This window comes from Cibotium barometz, chromosome 28 (genome assembly GCF_041138505.1).
Source record: "Cibotium barometz isolate CiBa-2024 chromosome 28, ASM4113850v1, whole genome shotgun sequence".
NCBI classification, from domain to species: Eukaryota; Viridiplantae; Streptophyta; class Polypodiopsida; order Cyatheales; family Cibotiaceae; genus Cibotium; species Cibotium barometz.
The window spans coordinates 19,445,940-19,466,914 of NC_141073.1; the positions used below are offsets into that span (position 1 = coordinate 19,445,940).

Genomic DNA, 20,975 nt, shown 5'->3' on the forward strand with positions numbered 1-20,975 from the left:
TGAACGTAGATTGTGTGGTTTTGTGGTTACAATTTGCGTCGCATTGAGAAGTGTGCTCTAGGTCGACAGAGTGGCTACAAGCACAAGGCACAAAACTTACAAGGGCAGAGATTGAAGGTTTATGGGATGCACGGTTTAATTTATTGAATATTGGTCCTTCAAGGGGAAGGGCTATTGGAACAATCCATGACGCAATGGAGGGGGAAGCAGGAGACTTGCATGGTATGGATGTTAGACCAACACGTTGTGGAGGTAAAAAGGTTGTTGTTTCAAGGGTCATAACAAAAGATATGGGCGCAAAGATGATCCTGGCTGCCAGCCCCGTCAGTGTCAAGTTATTGAAAGGAATGTCATTCAAGCCAATGAGGACGTGGAATTTCTAGTATCAACCCCAGGAAGTGAGGCTTGTGGGAAGACATATAAGGTGAAAATTTGTGCATTCCCATCGTGCAAGTGTGAAGATTTTAAGTTTAGGATGGATAAGGGCAAAAAGTACGTGCCTTGCAAACATCTGTACTACATATACACAAATGAACGAGGACTTCAAGTGGCTATGCATAGGTTTGTTCACCAGGTAGCTTTAACAAAGAGGGAGTTGGGGCAGGCACTCAAAAATTTCGTTTGGGACAAGAGAGAGTGATGGGTAATGGAAATCTTTTGGGATGGTTTTTGTGTGTCTTTTTTGGGTTCATGGTTTTGTAGAAGCTGAAACAATTTATGTGCGCATGTTTACGTAGGTTCATAAAGATTGGACTACAAAGATACAAGTTTTTGCTTACGAAGTATGCATTTTTTGTGCACATATTTGAACGATGGTGTGGGGTCCTCCAATGTAATGAAAACTGATTTCTGTATAATCCATGCAGAAAATTATATTTTTTTCTCAGCAAATATGATTGGTTATATACAATGGGTGTGCTAGAACATATGTGGTGCTACAATTTTGTCTCTTTGTTCTTAATTGCATGTTTCACTTGACTGCACCATTGTGCATAATAAAGCATAGCCATGCTGAAGGTTTTTTATTTAAGATTTCTTGTAGGGGTGTTTCTCCAAGAAACTACAATAAATTGGACTATTATTTTTCCATGTGTGGCTTTTGCATGCATTTTTTTCCCCCCAAGCTCGGACGATCGGAGGTTTTTGCTTGGAAAAATGGACATCCCCACTTGCTCTTATATCTCCAGCAACTTGATGCTCTATGTTCTTGAAAATCTCATAGAATATAGTTAATGGAAATGCCAAAAATATTTTGGTGCCATATGGGCTTCACTTTGATGTTTTAGCAATTTGATGAGGCTTTTGGTTGTACCCTTTGGAAACATTTCAGCCTTTACACCCTAGATGGGTCATGATGAGGCTTCTCTTTGCAACCTTTGAAGTTTGGAACCCAAAATGCTGGATGGCCTCATCGTGCCGTCGGTATATCCCCGTATCCATATATAAATTGAAGTTATGAACTGGAGATTCTGCCGCAGTAGTACTAGTCCGACACTCCATGGCGGAGCTTACCGGAAAGTAAAACGATGAGGTTTTCGCGGAGGAAGAGTAAAGCCATACAGCAACATTTACATGCATGCTAGTGGAATCTCAGAGAGCCTTTGCGGAAGAGGGTTCTTCTTCTAGCTCACTGGACGCCACAGAAAGCTGCAATCGCCGGTTGTTGTCCTGGCCGAGTCAGCAGCGCCCACATCAGAGATTGCACGAATCACCCGTTAGAAATACGGCAAATCAGCAGCGCTCGCATCAGTAGTTGGGCCAATCAGCAGCGCCCACATCAGTAGTTGGGCGAATCAGCAGCGCCCAGATTAGATTTTGGCGAATCTGCAGCGCCCACATCAGAAAAGGCGCCCCCCCCCCCCCCCCCCGCGCCCACACACACACACACAATCAGAAAAGAGGTCAGCAGCGCCCACATCAGAAACTTGCGTTGAAATAGCTCGATTTCTGTGAGCAGATCAAGGATCCCTCTGCAAAGTTCGGGTTGCATGCAGGAGACCCCACAGTGATGAGAGAGCTTGGTGGGCGGCAATGGATTCCAGAGGTGCTGCGGGTGCTGTAGTTGACTATGTGGTAAAGCTGGACCAGGTACCCCGCTGGAGTGATGCAGATTACCATGCCCCTGATGAGCTCTCCTCTCTGGTAGGTGATCCTCTTTCTTCCAGTTCCAATGGGCTTATTGAAGTCTCTAGTTCTAGGTTCCCCCTTGACCATGCCATCAACTCCAAGCTTTACCTCTGGCGCGGTCACCCTTGGAACCTCGATGTCGATGCTGTTGTCAATTCCTCCAACGAGGTACTGATATTCCCACTCTGTTGTTCTTGCTTCCCAACTGTGAGTTGGCAACTGCCATAGTTGCTTTTTTCAATTGGATTTGTGATGATGCATTTGAATTATCATAGCAGCATCCATCAGTGTAGGTTTTGATTGTTACAGTCTTTAGAAACATTCACTGAATAATAGCTCGCTGGAAACATCCAAGGGTTGTTTAAAATTTTTTTTTTCACCTAGAATTTTCATAGCTAGTTTAAGTGGAAGTAAAGTTGTTTCTAACCTATGAAAGTTGGCAATATCAACAAGATAGAGCATGGATGGTAGTAAGCACTTATGCATGTTGGGCCATGTAATGAAGGGAGTAGCAGCTGGAGAGACAGGAACAGAATATGGAGGCGGAAATCTAGATGAGAAACACGCTTTTCCACCAAAAGAAAAATTCACGACCTCAGCTCCTTCGCAGTTTGTTCATGCAGATTTGTGTGAAAAAATGGAGACTCAAGTGTTCTGAGTGTCAAACTACTTCCTATGGTTGGCTGACGTGTACAGTAAGAAGATTGGTGTATACTTCCTCAAAAAGTCACAGGCATTTGGAAAGTTCAAAGAGTGCTAGGAATGGTTCATTATGAAACAAGCACTGTTCAGTTATGTTCATTATGAAACAAGCACTGTTCAGTTATGTTCATTATGAAACAAGCACTCAGATATGTTCAGGATAGGGAGAGGAGGAGAATTCACCTCAGAGGAACTCATTCATCATTGTAAGGGGTGTGGTTTATATGGCAATAGACAACACTTCATACCCAGAGTGCAAGAATTGAGCAATCAACGATATAACGAGGAGTTTGCTTAATGAAAGAGGACTTCAATCTTCCTTTTGGGCCAAAGCAATTAATACAGCAAGCTGCAGTCTCAGGTGGTGTGTTGATGAAGATGATCAAGGGTATGGTGGTGTCTATCAAGGAACATTAAGTATTGACGCTAATGGCTAGTGAAGAAAACATAGCGGAAGACTAACCCTATGACTAACTCCATATTACTAAGTTAGAATTTGTGCATCTCAGTGTTTTGGGATCTGGACCTTTTATCTGGACACATGTATTTTCTCATGTTTGTCTAAGCCATATGTATTTTTGCTGCTGTTGGCGAGCTCCTTGAGGGCAGTCGGCCAGGTTTACTTCTCACTATATAAAGGGCTCTTCCGTTCATCATTTGTAGCTCAGTTCATTCATTCACAGGCACTTGTTCTACATCATCTACTGGCTGGTATTTCCATTGTAAAGCCTCATGCTACATAATAAGACGTTCATTGTTTGATGTCTCTCTCTCTCTCTCTCTCTCTCTCTCTCTCTGTGCCTCGCTCCCTCTCTCCTATGTTTTTCTTCCGCATTGTGCAACTTTATCATGGTATCAGAGCACTAGGTCCCTGCTGCCCACCTCTGCATTTTACTCCCTCTTCTGCGTTTTTTCGCGGAACTCTTGCTTGAGAATTTTGTTACCAAAGAATCCATGAGTGCTTAATGGATAGGATGGACTGTACTGCTCTTCTTCAACCTTGCTCTACAGGTGATGGAAAGATAGCTGCAGCTTGTAGTGAAACATTTGATGAGGTCTTGCCAATGTAAGGAGCCCAAAGGAGGGGGACGAGGGATTTGGACTTTTATTAGACAATGGTCAATGTGGCTTTCAGTGGCAGGCGATCTACTCAGTGAAGTGGCTTATTGGGCTGGTTGGGTTTTTGTCATAATCAAATCTTAAATGGTGTTTCATGTTTTTGGTAAACAGAATCTCGATGAGATGCACAGTAGTCCAGGCTTACATGCTGCTGCAGGACCTGGGCTTGCCGAGGAGTGTGCAACACTGGTTAGTTGCATGTTGCCGTGTTGGAATTATACATCTTTAAGTTTGTGCATAATAAATTGAAACTTTGTAGACATCTATCAAAGAACTTACAGACATGATAAATTCAAAGAGTTATAATGCTTGTCTCATCTTTTAATAACAGGGTGGTTGCAGAACTGGTATGGCCAAAGTAACAAATGCTTATGACTTGCCCGCAAGGTAAGAAGTCACACATTGCTTGTTTGTTGGCATGCAAGGTACTTTGCAGAATGCATGTATTTATGTCATAGTAATAGGAAACAGCCATCTCCTAGCCAGAATTTGTTTCTCCGGACGTGCCATTTTCGTTTCTTGTTTCCTAATTGTATTTAAAATTTATTCCACATATTTCCTCAAAGTTTTTTTTGGGAAAAAGATCCTTTTATTAGCTAATGAAAGATTGCCACAAAGGGCTAGATACAACCATGAAGGGCTAGATACAAACTCACCTCGTATAAGGGCGGCAATCCAATGATCATAAGGGGAAGAGACTTCTCCTCCGGCTGGCCGCTCTGTGAGGAAAAGGCTATCTCATACAGGGGGAGGGGGGTGGGGGGAGGAACCAGTGGGGTCACCACCTCTATCTGTGAGAAATGGGCCAGGCCTCCGGAGCCTCAAGAAAGCTTCCCGCCACTTCCGCATGCGGTCAGAACCTCCCTGTAACTACCCCCCACTGACCGCGGAGGGTGTGAATGATGTCGAGCCAAATGCTCCTGATGGACTCAACAGGCGGAGTGCGGGTACCCTCGATGGCCTCGCTACATCTAGCGCGCCAAATGTGCGATGCTACTGCAAATCTCCCATCTTTGGCATGAGCCTGGTCGCCAATGGTCAGTAGGTGGGGCTGTGATTGGTAATGCCGAAATACGATGGTGAGAGACCTAAAGGGCTAGCCCTCCCCCATCCTCCTTATAAGCCCTGACCACTCTAGCCTTTGTGGCCCAAGCGACAGTGTCCCATGTAATGATCCGGGTCGAGGCCCTGTCCATAGTGAGGATGCGGAGAATCCGTTGCCAAATCTGCTGAGCCTTTGGGCAATCCCAAAGACAATGTTGCTGAGACTCCTGAGGGTGGCTGCACCGTGGGCAAGCTGCTGGCCAACCTCCAACTGCCAGTCAAGTAGTGATCGACAAGCTCCTGTGTGCCATCAGCCAAAGAAAGAGGGTGATCTTTCTAGGCCTAAAATTGTCCCAAAGCCTCTTCTAGAAATCTAAAAGAAAATGTTGTGAGAGGCCCTGTGATTGCCAATGTGTTGCTGTGTTGCCGGGGTGCCATCAATCTTTGGCATTTGGATCCTGCGGCCTAGCCGCACTGTATATGCAAAGAAGGGGGCATCCAGAGTCTCCTCCTGATCTGTGGGGTCATGCCAAGTCCACTCTCCCAGGTCCCACTGTAGGCGCGTGAGAGGTCGGCACTCCCATATCCATAGCCGCTAGAGTCTCTCCCTGGCCACCTTGGTTGGTGGTGGGTCTATGTGCCACTCCCATACCCAAAAACCAATCACCCTCACCCTTTGCAAGGTGCAGCCCATTGAAATCCTCTAAGGGAAGCTCCGATCTCTCTAGTCTGCCATGGGATCCAATAGAAAAAGTGAGCAGACCACTGCCCTCATCTGCTCCGTGGACCACCACGAGAATATCATGTTTGGTAAACACACCTAGCCACACTAGGGGAGTTGGGTTTGGGATAGGGGTCAGCCACTCTCTTGAGGGATAGCTGAGTCGATGCTGATGCTAAGTTGTCTCTACCTCGGACTCCTGCCGGGCCTCTCTCTTGCACCTCCGAGAGTAACTGCCTGTGTGCGATCCAATCTCCAAGGGACTTGGCTGGTCCTATGCTCAAGGCGCCCCATGATACATGAGGTCGGGCTCCCAACATGTGACCACTGGGTAAACGGATTAGGGGGTTCCAGACCAAAGGTTGCCGAAGCTGCTCCTCTGAGGCTGCCGGAGCTATCTGCCTAAGGGCTGGCCTGAGGCGATCCCAAGCTTGAAGTAAGCTACCTGCAAATTTGTCCTCAAAAGGTGGGCGAAAACCGTGGGCCCGCATCTTTGTGAAAATCTATTTGGTACTTTGCGACCAAGGGTCCCCTAGACTCAGGGTGCGGGCTGAAATCCGGGCCAAGAGGAAATCCTTCCAGGGCTCACCACTCGAAAGAAGTCCTCTAATGATCAGCTTGCCCAGCAAGGCACGATTCTGAATAGCGGGGTCAGTGAGGCCTAGCCCCCCTCTACACGTGGCTGAATGATCACTCTCCATGCCACCTTGGCCCTGTTTGGCCTCCCATTGCTGTCGGCCCATAAGAAGTTCCTGATCAACCACTGTACTCGGCCAATACATGCCCGAGAGAAGGCCCTTCACGAAGTGATGTATCACATGGTGGCAAGAAGAACCTAATTTGCCACCACCACTCTGCCTCCTAGGGAGAGCCTCGCAGAACTCCAGTATAAAAGTTTTTTCCGAATACTCAGAAGAAGAGGAGCGGGGTGCTGCTTAGGAGAGATGTCAATGCCAACCTAGCAACCAAGATAGCAAACTGGAGTGCCCCTTGGGATCCACTGGAAAGCCTGAACAGGGTGTCAAGTTGAGGTGGGTGCAAAGCCTAACCAATAACCACATGACTTGTGCCAGCCTGATGCGTTGCAAAAAACCTTGATCGCCTCTGCGAATCTTTGGAGATTCCCCACATCACCGGAAAGGAAAGCTGCTGTGTCATTTGTAAACTGAGTCAAGCAGCTCCTCTTGCATGCAGAGGGGGAGACGCAATCCCTGAAATCCGGTCTCCTGGGTTGATAGAAAACTACTCATGGCCTCGACGACGAATAAGAAGAGGTAAGGTGCCAAAGGACAGCCCTGCTGTACCGAACGGGAAAGGGGAAATCTGTCGCCATGGGCTCCCTGAATGAGAACCTGGTTGTGCGAGGCTGAGTAAAGTCCTGACACTCCACGAATCCACTCCACGGGGAATCCCATCCGGCTCATGCCCTCCAGAAAGCTCCAATCTACCCGATCATAAGCTGTCTCAAAGTCTAGGGGTAGCACTATGAGGTCTTGTTGCCGCATCTTGACCGAAGTTGTCGCCTCCGAGAAGGTGAAAATGTTGTTCAGAATACTTCGATCTTGAACAAAGCCGGTCTGAGTGTCATGAATCAAGGGGTGAAGTCTCCTGCTTATGGCCTTGGCCAGGATCTTATAGGCGGTCCCTAGAAGAGTGATGGGTCTCCATTGTCGGATCTCCAATCTGTCACCACCCTCCTTAGGAATCGAGTGTATCAAACCCTCTGAGAGCCTCTCTGGCATTGCACTTGCTATCATAATCTCATTGAAGGCAGCTCGAAGGTCGCCTTTCAAGAGGTCCCAGTGACAAAGAAAGAAAGAGACTGGAAGCTTGTCCGCCCCCAGGCATTTGCCCTTGGGTAGTGCCGTCACTGCCTCTGCCAACTCCTCCACAGTGAATGAAGTCAATAAGGAGGACCGAAGAGAGGGGGGAGCCACCTCTCTTGTGTGCCGCCAGACCCTCTTGCGCGCGTCCATCACCTGTGGGGATAATGGGGCACGTATGAGAAGAGATTTGAAGAAATCAGTGGCGATGGCTCTCACATGGGGGGAATCAGAAACAATAGCTCCATCTTGGCCACGTAGCCTACGAATACCATCTCTCCTCCTGTGGGGGCCGGCTAATCAAAGAAATCCCCTGTGATTCTGTCACCAGCCTGAGTCCAGAATGAAGCTCTGGCGTGGTGTCCTCCACCCTTTGCTCCTCAATGGATCTAATCTCCGTGCGGGCGGCAGCAAAGTGACTCTCAATCCATGGGCTTCTTGGGGAACGCTCCTGAAGCTGTTGTAACGAGGCCAGACCCCTCCTCAGACTCCACTCTTGCTCCCAAAATCCCTCCAATCTGCTCTAGGATGCCTCTTGCAAAAAACCATTGATCTCCCTTAGGCCAGCATCCAATGTGCACGCAGCAGAGCTTGTGGTAAAGTCCAGTCCCGCCCAAATCTGCTCTATCCTGTTAATCTGCAGATCTTGGGGTCTTGAATGGGGCTGTCCGGAATCCTAGAGCTCGCATGCTTGTCATGCCTCTAGGGGTCCTCTAGGGACATAATAACTGGGGCATGATCTGAAAAAGTAGTGCCTGCCAAGATACCAATCATGGCCCCACGGCTCCAAGCCCACTCATCAACGTAAAACCTGTCAAGTCTAGAGAGGTTGGGGCTGGTGCTTCTCCTATCTGATCGCGAGAAGCTAAGGCTCCTAGGGCTATGTCCAAACTTTGGAAGATGCCAAGGGTCCTGTCCCCTAAGTACCGGTATCATCTCCTCCTAGGCAGAGTACTCTGCTCTTGAGATTGCGGCCGTGTCTCCTCCAAGTCTGTCTTCTGCTGCCTCTATCATGTTGAAGTCACCATCCATGCACCAAAAGTCAGCATGGGGAAGGGTCTGCCGGATTGTGCTCCAAAAGTACCTGCAGCGGAGTTTGGGGCATAAACATTGAGGAAGCCAACGCTATCCTCTCCAATCAAAATGGTAACCCACTGTGCTCGCCCCGGGGCTATAACTCCTAGGCTTGTCACTGTCGGCAAAAGCTGCTCACTGACAGAATTTGAAACCGGCCTTCAGAAACTTGACGGGCGGTGATACAAACACTCGCACACATTGTATAAATAGAGGCCAAGGTCCTTGTATTCAACAACATCATCTTGGGTGAAAGCTTGAAGGAGATCTCTTCCCCGTGGATCAAGGAAGAATCTTCTCGGGAGTTGTGCAAGGCTACGCCGACTTTGAATAATAAATAAATACCTGCGGGGGCGCCACGCTTTGGGACCAATTGGTCTCTTGTGCAGGAGCACTCTAGCTCCACTTAAATATTTTCTTTTACTTCCAAATTTATTATTCCAGTTCATAAAGTGATTAAAGTGTGATTAAGTGTGTTCACCGCCCGTCAAGTTTTCTGAAGGCCGGTTTCAAGGTTCATTGCCGGGATACATCGTCAACTTTTTCAAGAGGGCGAGCTTTGGTCGACACATTTAATCTTATGGCTGGAACTAGTGCGGAGATGAAGGATTTATCTTCGGAAGAGGACGACTACTACTTTGATGAAGACGAGGAAAGCGAGCAAGAAATACCTTCCGATATGCCAGAGCTTGAAGATGATGATGCCACCTATGAAGCAAAGATGCAGAGTTTGATGGAGGAATTAATGGAACTCGCGAAGGACTCACGTTTTCCCCGAAACTTCAAAGTTGATTCCAAACCACGGAGGCAAGGGTCTGAGAAGAAAGCTAAACCTCAACATTCGACTCCCATCCACCCAAATTTTCAGCCATACCCTGATTCTTCTTCTTCTTTTCCCCCACCTATCCATGGGAACCCTTTCAATACTTCTCATCTTGGTTACTTTGGCGGAGGCTCTGTTTTTCATTCCATGAACGGGTGTACCCAACATGGGTATGACTAGGAGCTATGGCATGCAACCAGGTATGCATGGAGGTATATATGGAGGTATGCTAGGAGGTATGTATGGAACTTATGGTGGCGGTGGTGGAAGTGCTTTTGGTATGCCTGGTATGGGAAGTGGTATGATGGGCATGGGATCTAATGCTGTGGGCAATTCTTTTCTCAAACCACATCCCTATAATAATCTTGTTCAAGGCGAGAAGCCAAAAGATTATAAAGAGGGTGGTGCTGTAGGAAAGTTTGATACTTTTAGTGGTGCAAAGGATCGTTTGAAGGCCCTCACCTTCATTCAATAGTTTGATGCGGCATTTTTTGGTGGTAACTTCATTGAGACATCTAAGGTACAAAAGGCAGCTTCTTTCCTAAAGGGTAATGCTCTTCAATGGTGGTCGACACTTCTTCATCAAGGAATAGCACCTAGCACTTGGGTGGAATTCAAGCAAATGTTCTCTTCCTTATGGTTGACACTGACTTTTGAGGTGGATGTTATGACAGCTTGGCATCGATTAGATTCCAGAGATTGCAACAATCTGGAAGAATATAACAAGAAATTCTGGGATGCTCTGCTACCGGTCACATCCTTTAGGCCTGTGTCACTGGTTGAGCAGATAGAGACTTACTGCTGTGGGTTACCCAAGGAGCTTCGAGATTATTGCATCAAAACAAAGGTCATTAATATGACTCAGATGATAGAAAATTCTCAGACTAGATATGCCATGCTTACTGGTCAAATGTCTGGATTCAAGGATCAACGTCTCTTCTCCAAGAAAGCATCAAAGGAATCAAAAGAGACCAAAAACACTGAACCACGAGAGAAGGGGCAATCCAAGAAGAGAAAATTTCAGCCTTTACCTCAAAGGATAGATGAAGAAAGAAAAGAGCTTATAGCTGGCAACAAATGTTTCTCCTGTGGAGAAGCAGGGCATCGGTATTATAGGTGTCCGAAGAGAGCACCTAAAAACGCAGATGATTCACAGGAAGAGCCTAAAGCAAAGAAACAGAAACTGTCTGCCGGACTAGTACCTGACTTGATAGGGATGAAGCAAGGGGATGCATCTTCAGAGTTATGCAGAGCATGGGGAAGACTTCGAGATCAGGAGGTTTTGATCCTCTTCGATCCTGGGGCTCGTGCAAACTTTATCACCCCCGAGCTTGCAGCAAAGTTGGGCATTAAACCAGAGGAGATGGGTGTGTAACATGAGGCTACTTTGGCTTGTCCTGGACATTCGATTGAGGTTACACCGATCATTGGGAAACTGCGTCTCAGTGTGCAGACTTACACGGACAGAGAGGATAACTTCTTTATTATGCCATTAGAGGGTTGTGATGTTTTGTTGGGTATGCCTTGGTGCCATAAGGTTAAAGTGGTGGTAGATACTTTCAACAGGAAAATCTCTCTCACTAATAGGAATAAGGAACACACTCTTGATGTAAAGCTTAAAGGGGAATCTATTCCTGTTGTATCGGCCTCGGCCATTTCTCGTCTAATAAAGAAACATCTTTCTGTTTACTTATTGTTTGTTAAAGAGAACTAGGATACTATGGATTCTAACTTATCTGAGTTGGATAAGGAAAGACTGGATTTTCTCAAAGGTTTTCAAGATTGTTTTTCAGAGGCTTTGCTAGGGGAATTGCCACCTGCCAGGCCTGAGGATCATAGGATTGATTTGATTCCTGGAAGTTCACCACCGAATAAGCCACCCTATAGGGTGAGTGTAGCCCAACAAGAAGAGATTATGAGCCAAGTGCGTGATCTGTTGGACAAAGGGTTGATTCGGCTGAGCTCTTCACCCTATTGTTCACCAGTGCTTTTGGTACAAAAGAAAGATGGTTCTTGGCGGATGTGCATTGACTACAGGGCACTGAACAAGATTACCATCAAGAACAGATTCCCTATACCTTGAATCGATGATATTTTGGATCGATTACAGGATCAGCTTACTTCAGTAGCATTGATCTGAAGAGTGGATATCATCAAATTCGCATTGATCTGAAGAGTGGATATCATCAAATTCGCATCAGGCTAGAAGATGTGCACAAGACAGCTTTCAGGACAACTTTTGGACTTTATGAGTTTTTGGTCATGCCTTTTGGTCTTACGAATGCTCCAGCGACTTTTAACAGGATGATCGATCGGATTTTTCGACCCCACCGTTCTTTTGTGGGCACTTTCTTTGATGATATGATTGTGTTTTCTCACTCAGCGAAGGAGCATCGGGAGCATTTGACCAAAGTCTTTGAGGAACTCAAAAAACATAGGTTGGTTGTCAACGGAAAGAAGAGTGAATTCTTCATGCAGGAGATTCACTTTCTTGGGCACATAGTGTCTAAGGATGGCGTCAGGATGGATCCAGCAAAAGTTGAAGCAGTAAAGAATTGGCCGGATTTACAGAATATTCATGATGTGAGAAGTTTCTTAGGACTTTGTTCATATTACAGGAGGTTTATCCGATTCTTTGTAGAAATTGCTTCACCTTTACATCACCTGACCAAGAAGGATGTAAAATTCCGATGGACAGTAAAGGAAGTGGAAGTTTTCAACAAGCTTAAGGAAAAACTAACCTCTGGTCCAGTTTTGGTTTTACTGGATCTTCATAAACCTTTTGTGGTACAGTGTGATGCATGCGAGAATAGCATTGGAGCTGTTCTTATGTAGGAGGGACATGTTATTGCTTATGAGAGTAGAACTGTGTCACCAACAGAAAGGAATCTACAAGTGTATGAGAAGGAGCTTCTTGCAATTATTCATGCTCTTTCTACTTGGAAGCATTACCTTCTTGGGGCAAATTTCATTGTTCAGAGTGATCATCAGACTCTTCGATATTTCCTTACCCAAACGAAGCTCTTAGAGAAGCATATGAGATGGGCAAACTTTTTGTCCATGTTTCACTTTCAGATTGTTCATGTAGATGGCAAAAAGAATGTGGTAGCGGATGCCCTGTCTAGGAAACCACATGTGGCCGCCGTCTCCATTATCTTCCATCATGAACTTGATGATATGCGAGAACAGTATGCTAATGACTCAGATTTTGAGCGGATTTTTGATCGTTTGATCGAAGGAGAGCGAGTTGATCATTATTCTCTCAAGGAAGGATTCTTGATGATGCATGACAAATTGTGTGTCACATCTCAACTGAGGCAGAAGGTTTTGACAGAATACCATGCTCCGCCTTATGCAGGCCATCGTGGTATTGAGGCTACAGTGAAGGCTTTGGTGGCATTCTTTTATTGGCCTACTATGCGCAGGGATGCTGATGCTTTTGTTCATGATTGTATCATTTGTCAGAAGGTGAAGTATGACCGACGAAAGACACCTGGGTTACTTTATTCTTTGCCTATTCCAGATAGACCGTGGGACAGTATTGCTATGGATTTTATCTTTGATCTTTCTAGAACAAAGAGTGGGAATGATGGCATCTATCTTCCAGATAGACCGTGGGATAGTATTGCTATGGATTTTATCTTTGATCTTTCTAGAACAAAGAGTGGGAATGATGGCATCTGGACTATCATAGATCGTTTCAGTAAGCAGGCTCATTTCATTCTAGTTACGAAGAAGATTAATGCAGAGCAAATGGTGAGGATATTTTTGACAAATATCTTCAAATACCATGGGATGCCCACATCTATTGTCAGTGACCGAGATCCTCGAATGACGAGTTTATTTTGGAGAGCATTGTTCGAGAACATGAAGACTTCGTTGAAGTTCTCATTGTCTTTTCATCCACAAACAAATGGGCAATCAGAAATTGCCAACTCAGTTGTATTGGATCTTCTAAAGTGTTATGTTTTGGATCATAAAGAACAATGGGAAAAGTATCTTCCTTTGGTGGAGTTTGCTTACAACAACACCATTCACACTTCGACAGGAAAGGCACCTTTCGAGATTGTAGAAGGCGGGAAGAAAGTACCTCCGATCCTGCACACAAAAGATAAGATCTTCGAGGCAGATCGTTTCGTGGAGAATATGGATGAGGCGTACAAAAAGGTCAAAATGGCTCTTCAAAGGACTCGAGAGAAACAGAGAAAAGTAGCAAACCTTCACCGTCGATCATTGGTTTTTGATTTGGGTGATTGGGTGCTTTTGAGATTTAAGAAGGCTAGACTCAAGAAAATGAAGGGTAAACAGAGCTTATATCCTAAATTGAGTATGCAGTACTATGGGCCTTTTCAGGTGATTGAGAAGATAAGTGATGTTTCCTATCGTCTTCAGTTACCAGATCTTTGGAAGATTCATAATGCATTCCATGTGAGTCTTCTTAGACCTTTCAGAGGTGTGGTGCCTACAGAGCAGGTTGATGAGCCACAACCAGTGGTAGAAGAACTTGATGAGATTCTTCAACCGGAACAGATTTTGGCACATAAAGAAAGAAAAGTCAGAGGGAAAGTTTCACGTCGATATCTGGTGAAGTTTGTGAACTATTCACCTATGGATTCGAAGTGGATGGAGGAGGGTGACTTGGCAGATTCACCGAGGGTACTACAACTTTACCTCGAGCCTACCTTACAAAGTGCTTCAACAGGTTCAGCTATGGATTCTGGAGTACTGCCTGTTACTCAAGAGGGGGGTGACTCCGCTCCTTTGTCACAGAGTTCATTTGGATGAGATATGGAAGTTGCTTGGTGTTCTTATCAGCACACCCGAGATACTGACCTGACAGTATAACTGCCTACGGGATTTCTACGATATGTGTGTACTAGTCACATGGTTTGATTCATGGATATACGAATATCTTCAGAGAATGGGGATGCCTATTCTAGACTTTCGTTTGATATGCATCAGTGTTTATGATGTATTGCTGATCGTGGGTCCTATGGGATGGCCATGAGCGGAGCAGGTAAAGCATCCAAGGGGACATGACTATTCACGAGGTGGATGCTCTTGATTTATGTTATTCGGATGTTCTGTTTCAGTTGGCAAGACATAGTTTTCTCGTTGCTCTCTTGGGTTCTGTTTTAGTTGGCAGATCCTTTGAATGAACAATCGAGGACGATTGCTTTGTTTTAAGAGGGGGGTATGTTACAAGACTGAGTATTTTACCTCTTTATCTTAAGCATTGTAATTATGTTTTAAGCATGTTTAACAGTCACTAATCATGTTTAATCAAGTAAATGCATGTGTGTAAGTTTGTACACGTGTGTGGATACAGATACATGTTTGGTGTGTGTGTGTTCATGTGCATGCTTTTGGTTTTTCTCTTACCTTGTTGCAGGAAATAGTAGTTGAGGCACCTTGTGATTCAGCCCAATCAGCAACTGACACATGGCACAAATGACGCAGCTGACACGTGTGCAGGTACAACAGGCTGCACAGGCTGGACTGCACGTGTGGCTGGCTGTTGCTCAGGAGCTGAGGCGGCTGTAGGTACTGCCACGTGGGCAGCCAAGCATGGGCAGCAGCCAAGCGCCAGGAAGCAGCAGCAGCCAAGCACAGCAGTAACAGCAGCCAAGCGTGGGCAGCAGCCAAGCACCAGGCAGCAGCCAAGCAAGCGCAAGGCGGACGGCTGGCTGAAGCGATGGCAGCTGGCTGCCACATAATCGGGCAAGCGCACGAGCAAAAGAGGAAAGCAAGGAAATGCGATGGGCATCCAGGCGGCAACTAATCGCACAAGGAAAAGCGAAGAGAAGAAAACGCCGGGCAGCCCAAAATTTTTTTATTTTTTGAAAAGAAAAGCTACTCGATGGTTTATGAATAAAAGCCTCTCTAGTAGATTTTTCTAAGGGGAAATCCCCCAAATTTGTATAAATAGAGGCCAAGGCCCTTGTATTCAACAACATCATCTTGGGTGAAAGCTTGAAGGAGATCTCTTCCCCATGGATCAAGGAAGAATCTTCTCGGGAGTTGTGCAAGGGCTACGCCGACTTTGAATTATAAATAAATACCTGCGGGGGCGCCACGCTTTGGGGCCAATTGGTCTCTTGTGCAGGAGCACTCTAGCTCCACTTAAATATTTTCTTTTACTTCCAATTTTATTATTCTAGTTCATAAAGTGATTAAAGTGTGACTAAGTGTGTTCACCGCCCGTCAAGTTTTCTGAAGGCCGGTTTTAGAGTGGGAACCTGAGAAGATCTCCTCAGACCGGATGAAGGAGTAGAGACCTGGTCATGCAACTGACTGTCAGAAAGGCCAGAATCTCGAAGTAATTGCTGGACCCAACGGGGTGGACCAGCCCTCCTCACAAATGTGGAAGAGGAAGTATCCGCAGCTGTAATGGACGCACCCGGGGTAGCCGGGGATGAAGAAGGGACGTCCGAGCGTGTGGGAGATGATGTAGAGGCTGTCTAGACTGGCTAAGAAGTTCCGGAAGACGGTCCAGCACTCTGTATGGGGCTGGAAACAGCAGAAACAGGGGCTGAAACAGTAGCAACAGCGGGCTAAATCGCTGCCGAAGTCACCGGAGGCACCGGGGGTGATGAAGTGCCTGATGGGAGCAAAGAAAATTCACCGATATCGGGCGGAAATGGATCAATATCCTCAGAAAACTGCATGGGTGAAGAGGAATCAAATCCAAAGAGGGTCTCATCAAAGCGAGCATCACGAGATATGATGATGTCCGCCAACGCAGGATCCCAAAAGCGGTATCCTTTCGACTTCAAACTATATCCCGTAAAGATCATCCTCTTCGACTTCGGGGAAAGTGTAGTCCTCTTTTGACCTGGCACATGTACAAACGCAACACAACCGAAAACTCGTAAGTGAGAGACGGAGGGCTTATGTCCAGAAAACGCCTCCTCTGGTGTCTTCCCATCGACCGCCGTTGTGAGAGAGCGATTGATGAGATAAACTGAGGTAGCCACAGCTTCACCCCAGAAAGAGGGAGGAAGACTTGCATGATGCAAGAGGGATCGAGCCATCTCCTTCACTGTTCGGTTCTTCCGCTCCACTACTCCATTTTGCTGAGGAGTATAAGGAACAGTCGTCTGCCGTTGGATGCCTTTAGAAGTAAGAAACTCATCAAAAGGTACAAACTCACCACCATTGTCAGTTCGTAAGAATGAAACGTTGCTTTGAGATTGGTTCTCAACCATTGGAAGCCAAGACCTGAAATTGGCAAATGCATCAGATTTGCGTGCCAAGAAACACACCCATACCTTCTGTGTGAAGTCATCCACCAAGAGCATATAATAAGGGGCCCTGCCAAGGGACTGAACCTCCATAGGGCCAGCCAAGTTTGCATGGATCAACTCAAGTCTCCGAGTAGCTCTGTGTGTAGCCTCTTAGCCTCTTCTGGAAAGGACTCCCTATGATGTTTCCCCATCATGCAAGAGGAACAAATGTGTGGGAGAGCTCTCAACTCTGGAAATCCACTAACAAGTTGCTTGGAATGAAGCTTTTGTAGAGCGGCAATAGGCACATGACCAAAACGTGAATGCCACGAAGTATCTGCAATAGAAACTAAGGCATGGGAGGGAGAGAAAAGTTGATGAAGATGAGATTCCGAGGAAGCAGTTTATGGATTGGGTTGTTGATCGAGCTTCCATACTCCTCAAGCTGCCTCTTGATTCTTGTGAATTCCCCAATCTTATCAATGATATTATCTGAGTCACTGATGGTAATCTTCTCAAGATCCGCCTCCAACTTAGCAATCTTCACAGAAGATACTCTCTCGAACCTCCTCTGAATCTCATTCCACATCTGACTGGCATCACTCCGGGAAGATATGAATTGTGCCTGGATAGATGGTGTCATACAATGGATGATTATGAGACGGGCCCGTGCATCGAGAACTCCACGAAACGCGGGATCCACCAAGTGAGGAGTGGTATGGTAGTTGGTAGCAGTCAGCTTCATGGAATCACTCACTTGAGGGGGTGAATAGGATGGCACATGGGAAGGGGTTGGGATGAGGGTTTGTGGGAGGGGAGTAACAAGAGAAGTGATGGTGGCGGGGAATATGGAAGGAAAAGAAACAGGAATCTGGGAATAAGGTAGAGAAACAGGAAGCTGGGAAGAAGAACCCTGTGAATTTGGGGCTTGGGATCGGGGAGAAGAAAAGAGAATCCCCGAGTGAGAAGAATGACTATGACCAGAAGCCATATCTCCGATAATGCAGCAGAATCCTCCTCTTCAACAGAGCTGATCAGAAAATCAGCAAACTCCTCCTCGAAAGCTGAGTGCAGCAAAGAGAAAGGAAGGAGAAGAAAGGGATGGGAGGGTGGGAAACCAAAAGGAGAGGTAAGAAATGACTCCCCTGGGTTAAAACCCTGTTGTAGCACCAGAATACGGGGTTGAGATCTGAAAACGCAGATCTCAGGCTGAAAACGTAGCACCTCAACAGAAAACGCAGCTCCTCGGTGGAAAATGCAGCTCCTCAATGGAAAACGCAGGTCCACAACAGAAAAAAACGTAGCTCCTCAGTGGAAAACGCAGCTCCTCAATGGAAAATGCAGGTCCACAACAGAAAACGCAGCTCCTTTGTATATGTAGATGCGGTGGATCTTTGCCTACAGTAGTAGATGTAGAAAACGCAGGTCCCTTTGTAACACTGGGCTCAATTACCATGAAAGAATGGCTGTAAATCAGAAAAACAGCAAATAGATCTTGCAAAGAAACACACGTGCAAAAGAACTGAAGTAGAAAACTTGTTATTTGCTGAAGTAGAGCACGAGGGCTGCCCGTAGGTGCATACAACCAATAGCAATAGCTGAATAATGATGTGCTAATGATGCTAACCCAAGCCACCTATTTATAGGTTGGACAAGAGCTGGTCGGCCAGTATAAAAACAGTGGGCTGGCCGACTATGCAAAAAATACTAGAATAATGTCTAAAAAATAGACAAAAATAGCAAAAAAATATCTAAAATAAGATGAATGCATGGCCTCATAATTGTGGCTAGATACAGCATGAAATATGCACATATATGCCCAATCTGGAGATGATAATGCCAACAAAAATACCTATTTACCATAGAACATATGAGGGCTGTTTTCCATGAAACTATCATCATGTTTCCACATGGACCCTCTTTCCTGTTTCAATATGGAACTCATGAATACACCATCCAAGAATGGTGCCAAAACAAAGTTGTTTTCCATAGCACCAAGTGAGAAAAATAGAGAACCTGTAAGCAAATCCGTGAACACATAAGTTCAACAGGAAGAGAAATCACACCATCTCTCCCATGAACATCGTCCCGTGCATCTATAGCTTGTTCTCCTGTTCAAAGTCTCTCGTACTTCCATGGCACACAGAAGAGAAAACACGCCAGGCCCTTATGATGAGAGAGAGAGGTTATACAGTGGTCGGCTGTCTCTGTCCAGCAGCGCCCCCCCCCCCCCCCCTGTTTCTCCTGCAATCTGCCACCTTCCACGAGAGATAGAAAGCGTGAGAGATGTTCTATTCGCTGTTCAGAGCTGCCTGCAGTTCTGCACCTCAGCAGCCCAGCCCGCCATAGCCTTCCAAAGCAAGAGAGAGAGGGAGAGACTGTGTGCGCTGCAGCTCAGCCTCTCGCAAGTGAGAGAGAGAGAGCATAGTTCAACCTTGCGCTCCTTGCTGAGCAGCCCACCTCCTGCAGTCCAACCCGCCTCCTGCAGTTCTGCGCCACTTTTCACGAGAGAGAGAGAGAGAGAGAGAGAGAGAGAGAGAGAGAGAGAGAGAGAGAGAGAGATGAAATGAAATGAAATGTTATATTAACGTCTTCAAAAGGCCATAATGACCTATGAGACCAAAAAGTTACATCATGGTGGATGTGATACAATGTCTGGATAAAAAACCAGAAAATGAAAAATAGAGAGAGAGAGAGAAAAAGGCCAATGCAGTCCAGCCCGCCTTCCACCAGAGAGAGAGAGAGAGAGCGCCGCCCTGCCTTCGGCTTCTTGCAAAGGGACCCTTCCCGCCGTGCTTTTTATCAAGAAGGAAGTCTCTTTCTACAGCGGCCAGCCCCTCCATAAGCGTGAAAGTCCAAGATCTCCTCTCCCCTTTTAACCAATAGGGAGGCGCCTCAAAAACGGCCCGCCACCCCCCTTTTCTCGTAAAAAAAACTAAAGCAATAGCAATAGCAAAAAGAGCATCCTCCAAATTAGCTTCTTTTTAAATCATCAAAGGTTATAAAACCTTATAAATTAAAATCTCTTTGTACCAAAGGTTATAAAACCTTTAAACTTTAATTCTCTTTGTCCGCTTCACACTTGGGGTTGTCCACACATGGGTTTCCTTATCAACTCCAAACCAATGCCATTCACATTGTCCACAATGTCCCCGTGCCCACCTGCATACGGTCCAAAGAAAAACACAGGGTCGTAACACTGCGTCCCTAAAGGGCTGAAGGATGGAGACCGGAAAGTAGGACTTGTGCTTGGTAAAATCTTCCCACATTGGCGGGTGCGCCCCTCAGAGAGGTGATGCTCATAGAGGAAAAGAATGTCGATAGGTCCCCCCACTATGGTTCTCCGAGGATGCCTCGTCTCTGAAAGCACTGAGGCCCCCCTAAACCTTGTATGTTCCAGGAGACTATCCGCGAATCAATCTCTGTGTGAGGCGGAACTCGCGGAACTACCATCCACTCGAAGAGTCTTGGGCGAGGGTTTAGACGGGGAATAATCACAATCCGTTCTGGGGCGAAGGTGCGCCAAGTGGGTGCGGATCCCGTCCTCCATGTAACGCCACTTTGTCCGAGCGTGAGAGTATGCGTACTCCGGACCCCATCGATCACAATGGAGGTACTTGTAAGAAGGGGCAAGAGGTATGCATGAACACAAAAAGCAGCACCTCCAGGCTGGAGGCCACCATCTCCCCATCCTGGTCTTTGTGGCGTGAGCCTCCAAGCTCCATCCTAGCCAATGGCCTAAGATGGGTGAGTACGTCAGTGATGCGAAAGTCGTGAAGATGATGGGAGAGCTCAACCGCCTGACCCTGGATGGCGGAAATCACCGACTCTGAGTCCCACTCCGTCCTCGAGGCTGCACTCAAAGGGAAAGAGAAGATCATCGCGCCATTCTCTGGCGTAGAGGGTTTGGAGTGGTGAAAAACCCCACACATATCCGAATAGGTGCTACTGTCTCCTCAAACATACCTGTCCCTTCCGTTGGAAGACAGATGATGGGAGAGCTCAACCACGTGACCCTAGATGGCAGCACTCACCGACTTTGAGTCCCACTTCGTCCTCGGGGCTACACTCAAAGCGAAAGAGGAGATCATCGCGCCATTCTCTGGCGTAAAGGGTCTGGAGTGGTGAAAAACCACACATACCCGAATAGGTGCTACTGTCTCCTCAAACATATTTGTCCCTTCCACCGGAAGACATTAGAAGAAACTATAATCCACAGGCTGCCTCAAGATCTTAGGGGGCCCACCTGGGGACTCTGGCGAGAGAGCCCTAACCGGGGAGGTGGCAGTGGTCATCTCCACTGGCTCGGAGAAGTG

At 46.4% G+C, this 20,975-nt stretch overlaps 1 protein-coding gene across 1 annotated transcript in view; it reads left to right on the forward strand.

The window, feature by feature from the left end:
• Window positions 1–1,323: 1,323 nt before the first annotated feature.
• The window catches only part of LOC147622621 (uncharacterized), a 60,822-nt gene continuing 41,170 nt past the window's right edge, over window positions 1,324–20,975 (forward strand). Inside the window, exons 1-3 of the mRNA XM_086822164.1 lie at window positions 1,324–2,295; window positions 4,060–4,137; window positions 4,280–4,335. Coding sequence (XP_086678290.1) covers window positions 2,032–2,295; window positions 4,060–4,137; window positions 4,280–4,335 — 398 coding nt within the window. The 5' untranslated portion in view covers window positions 1,324–2,031. The remainder of the gene's footprint in view (window positions 2,296–4,059; window positions 4,138–4,279; window positions 4,336–20,975) is intronic.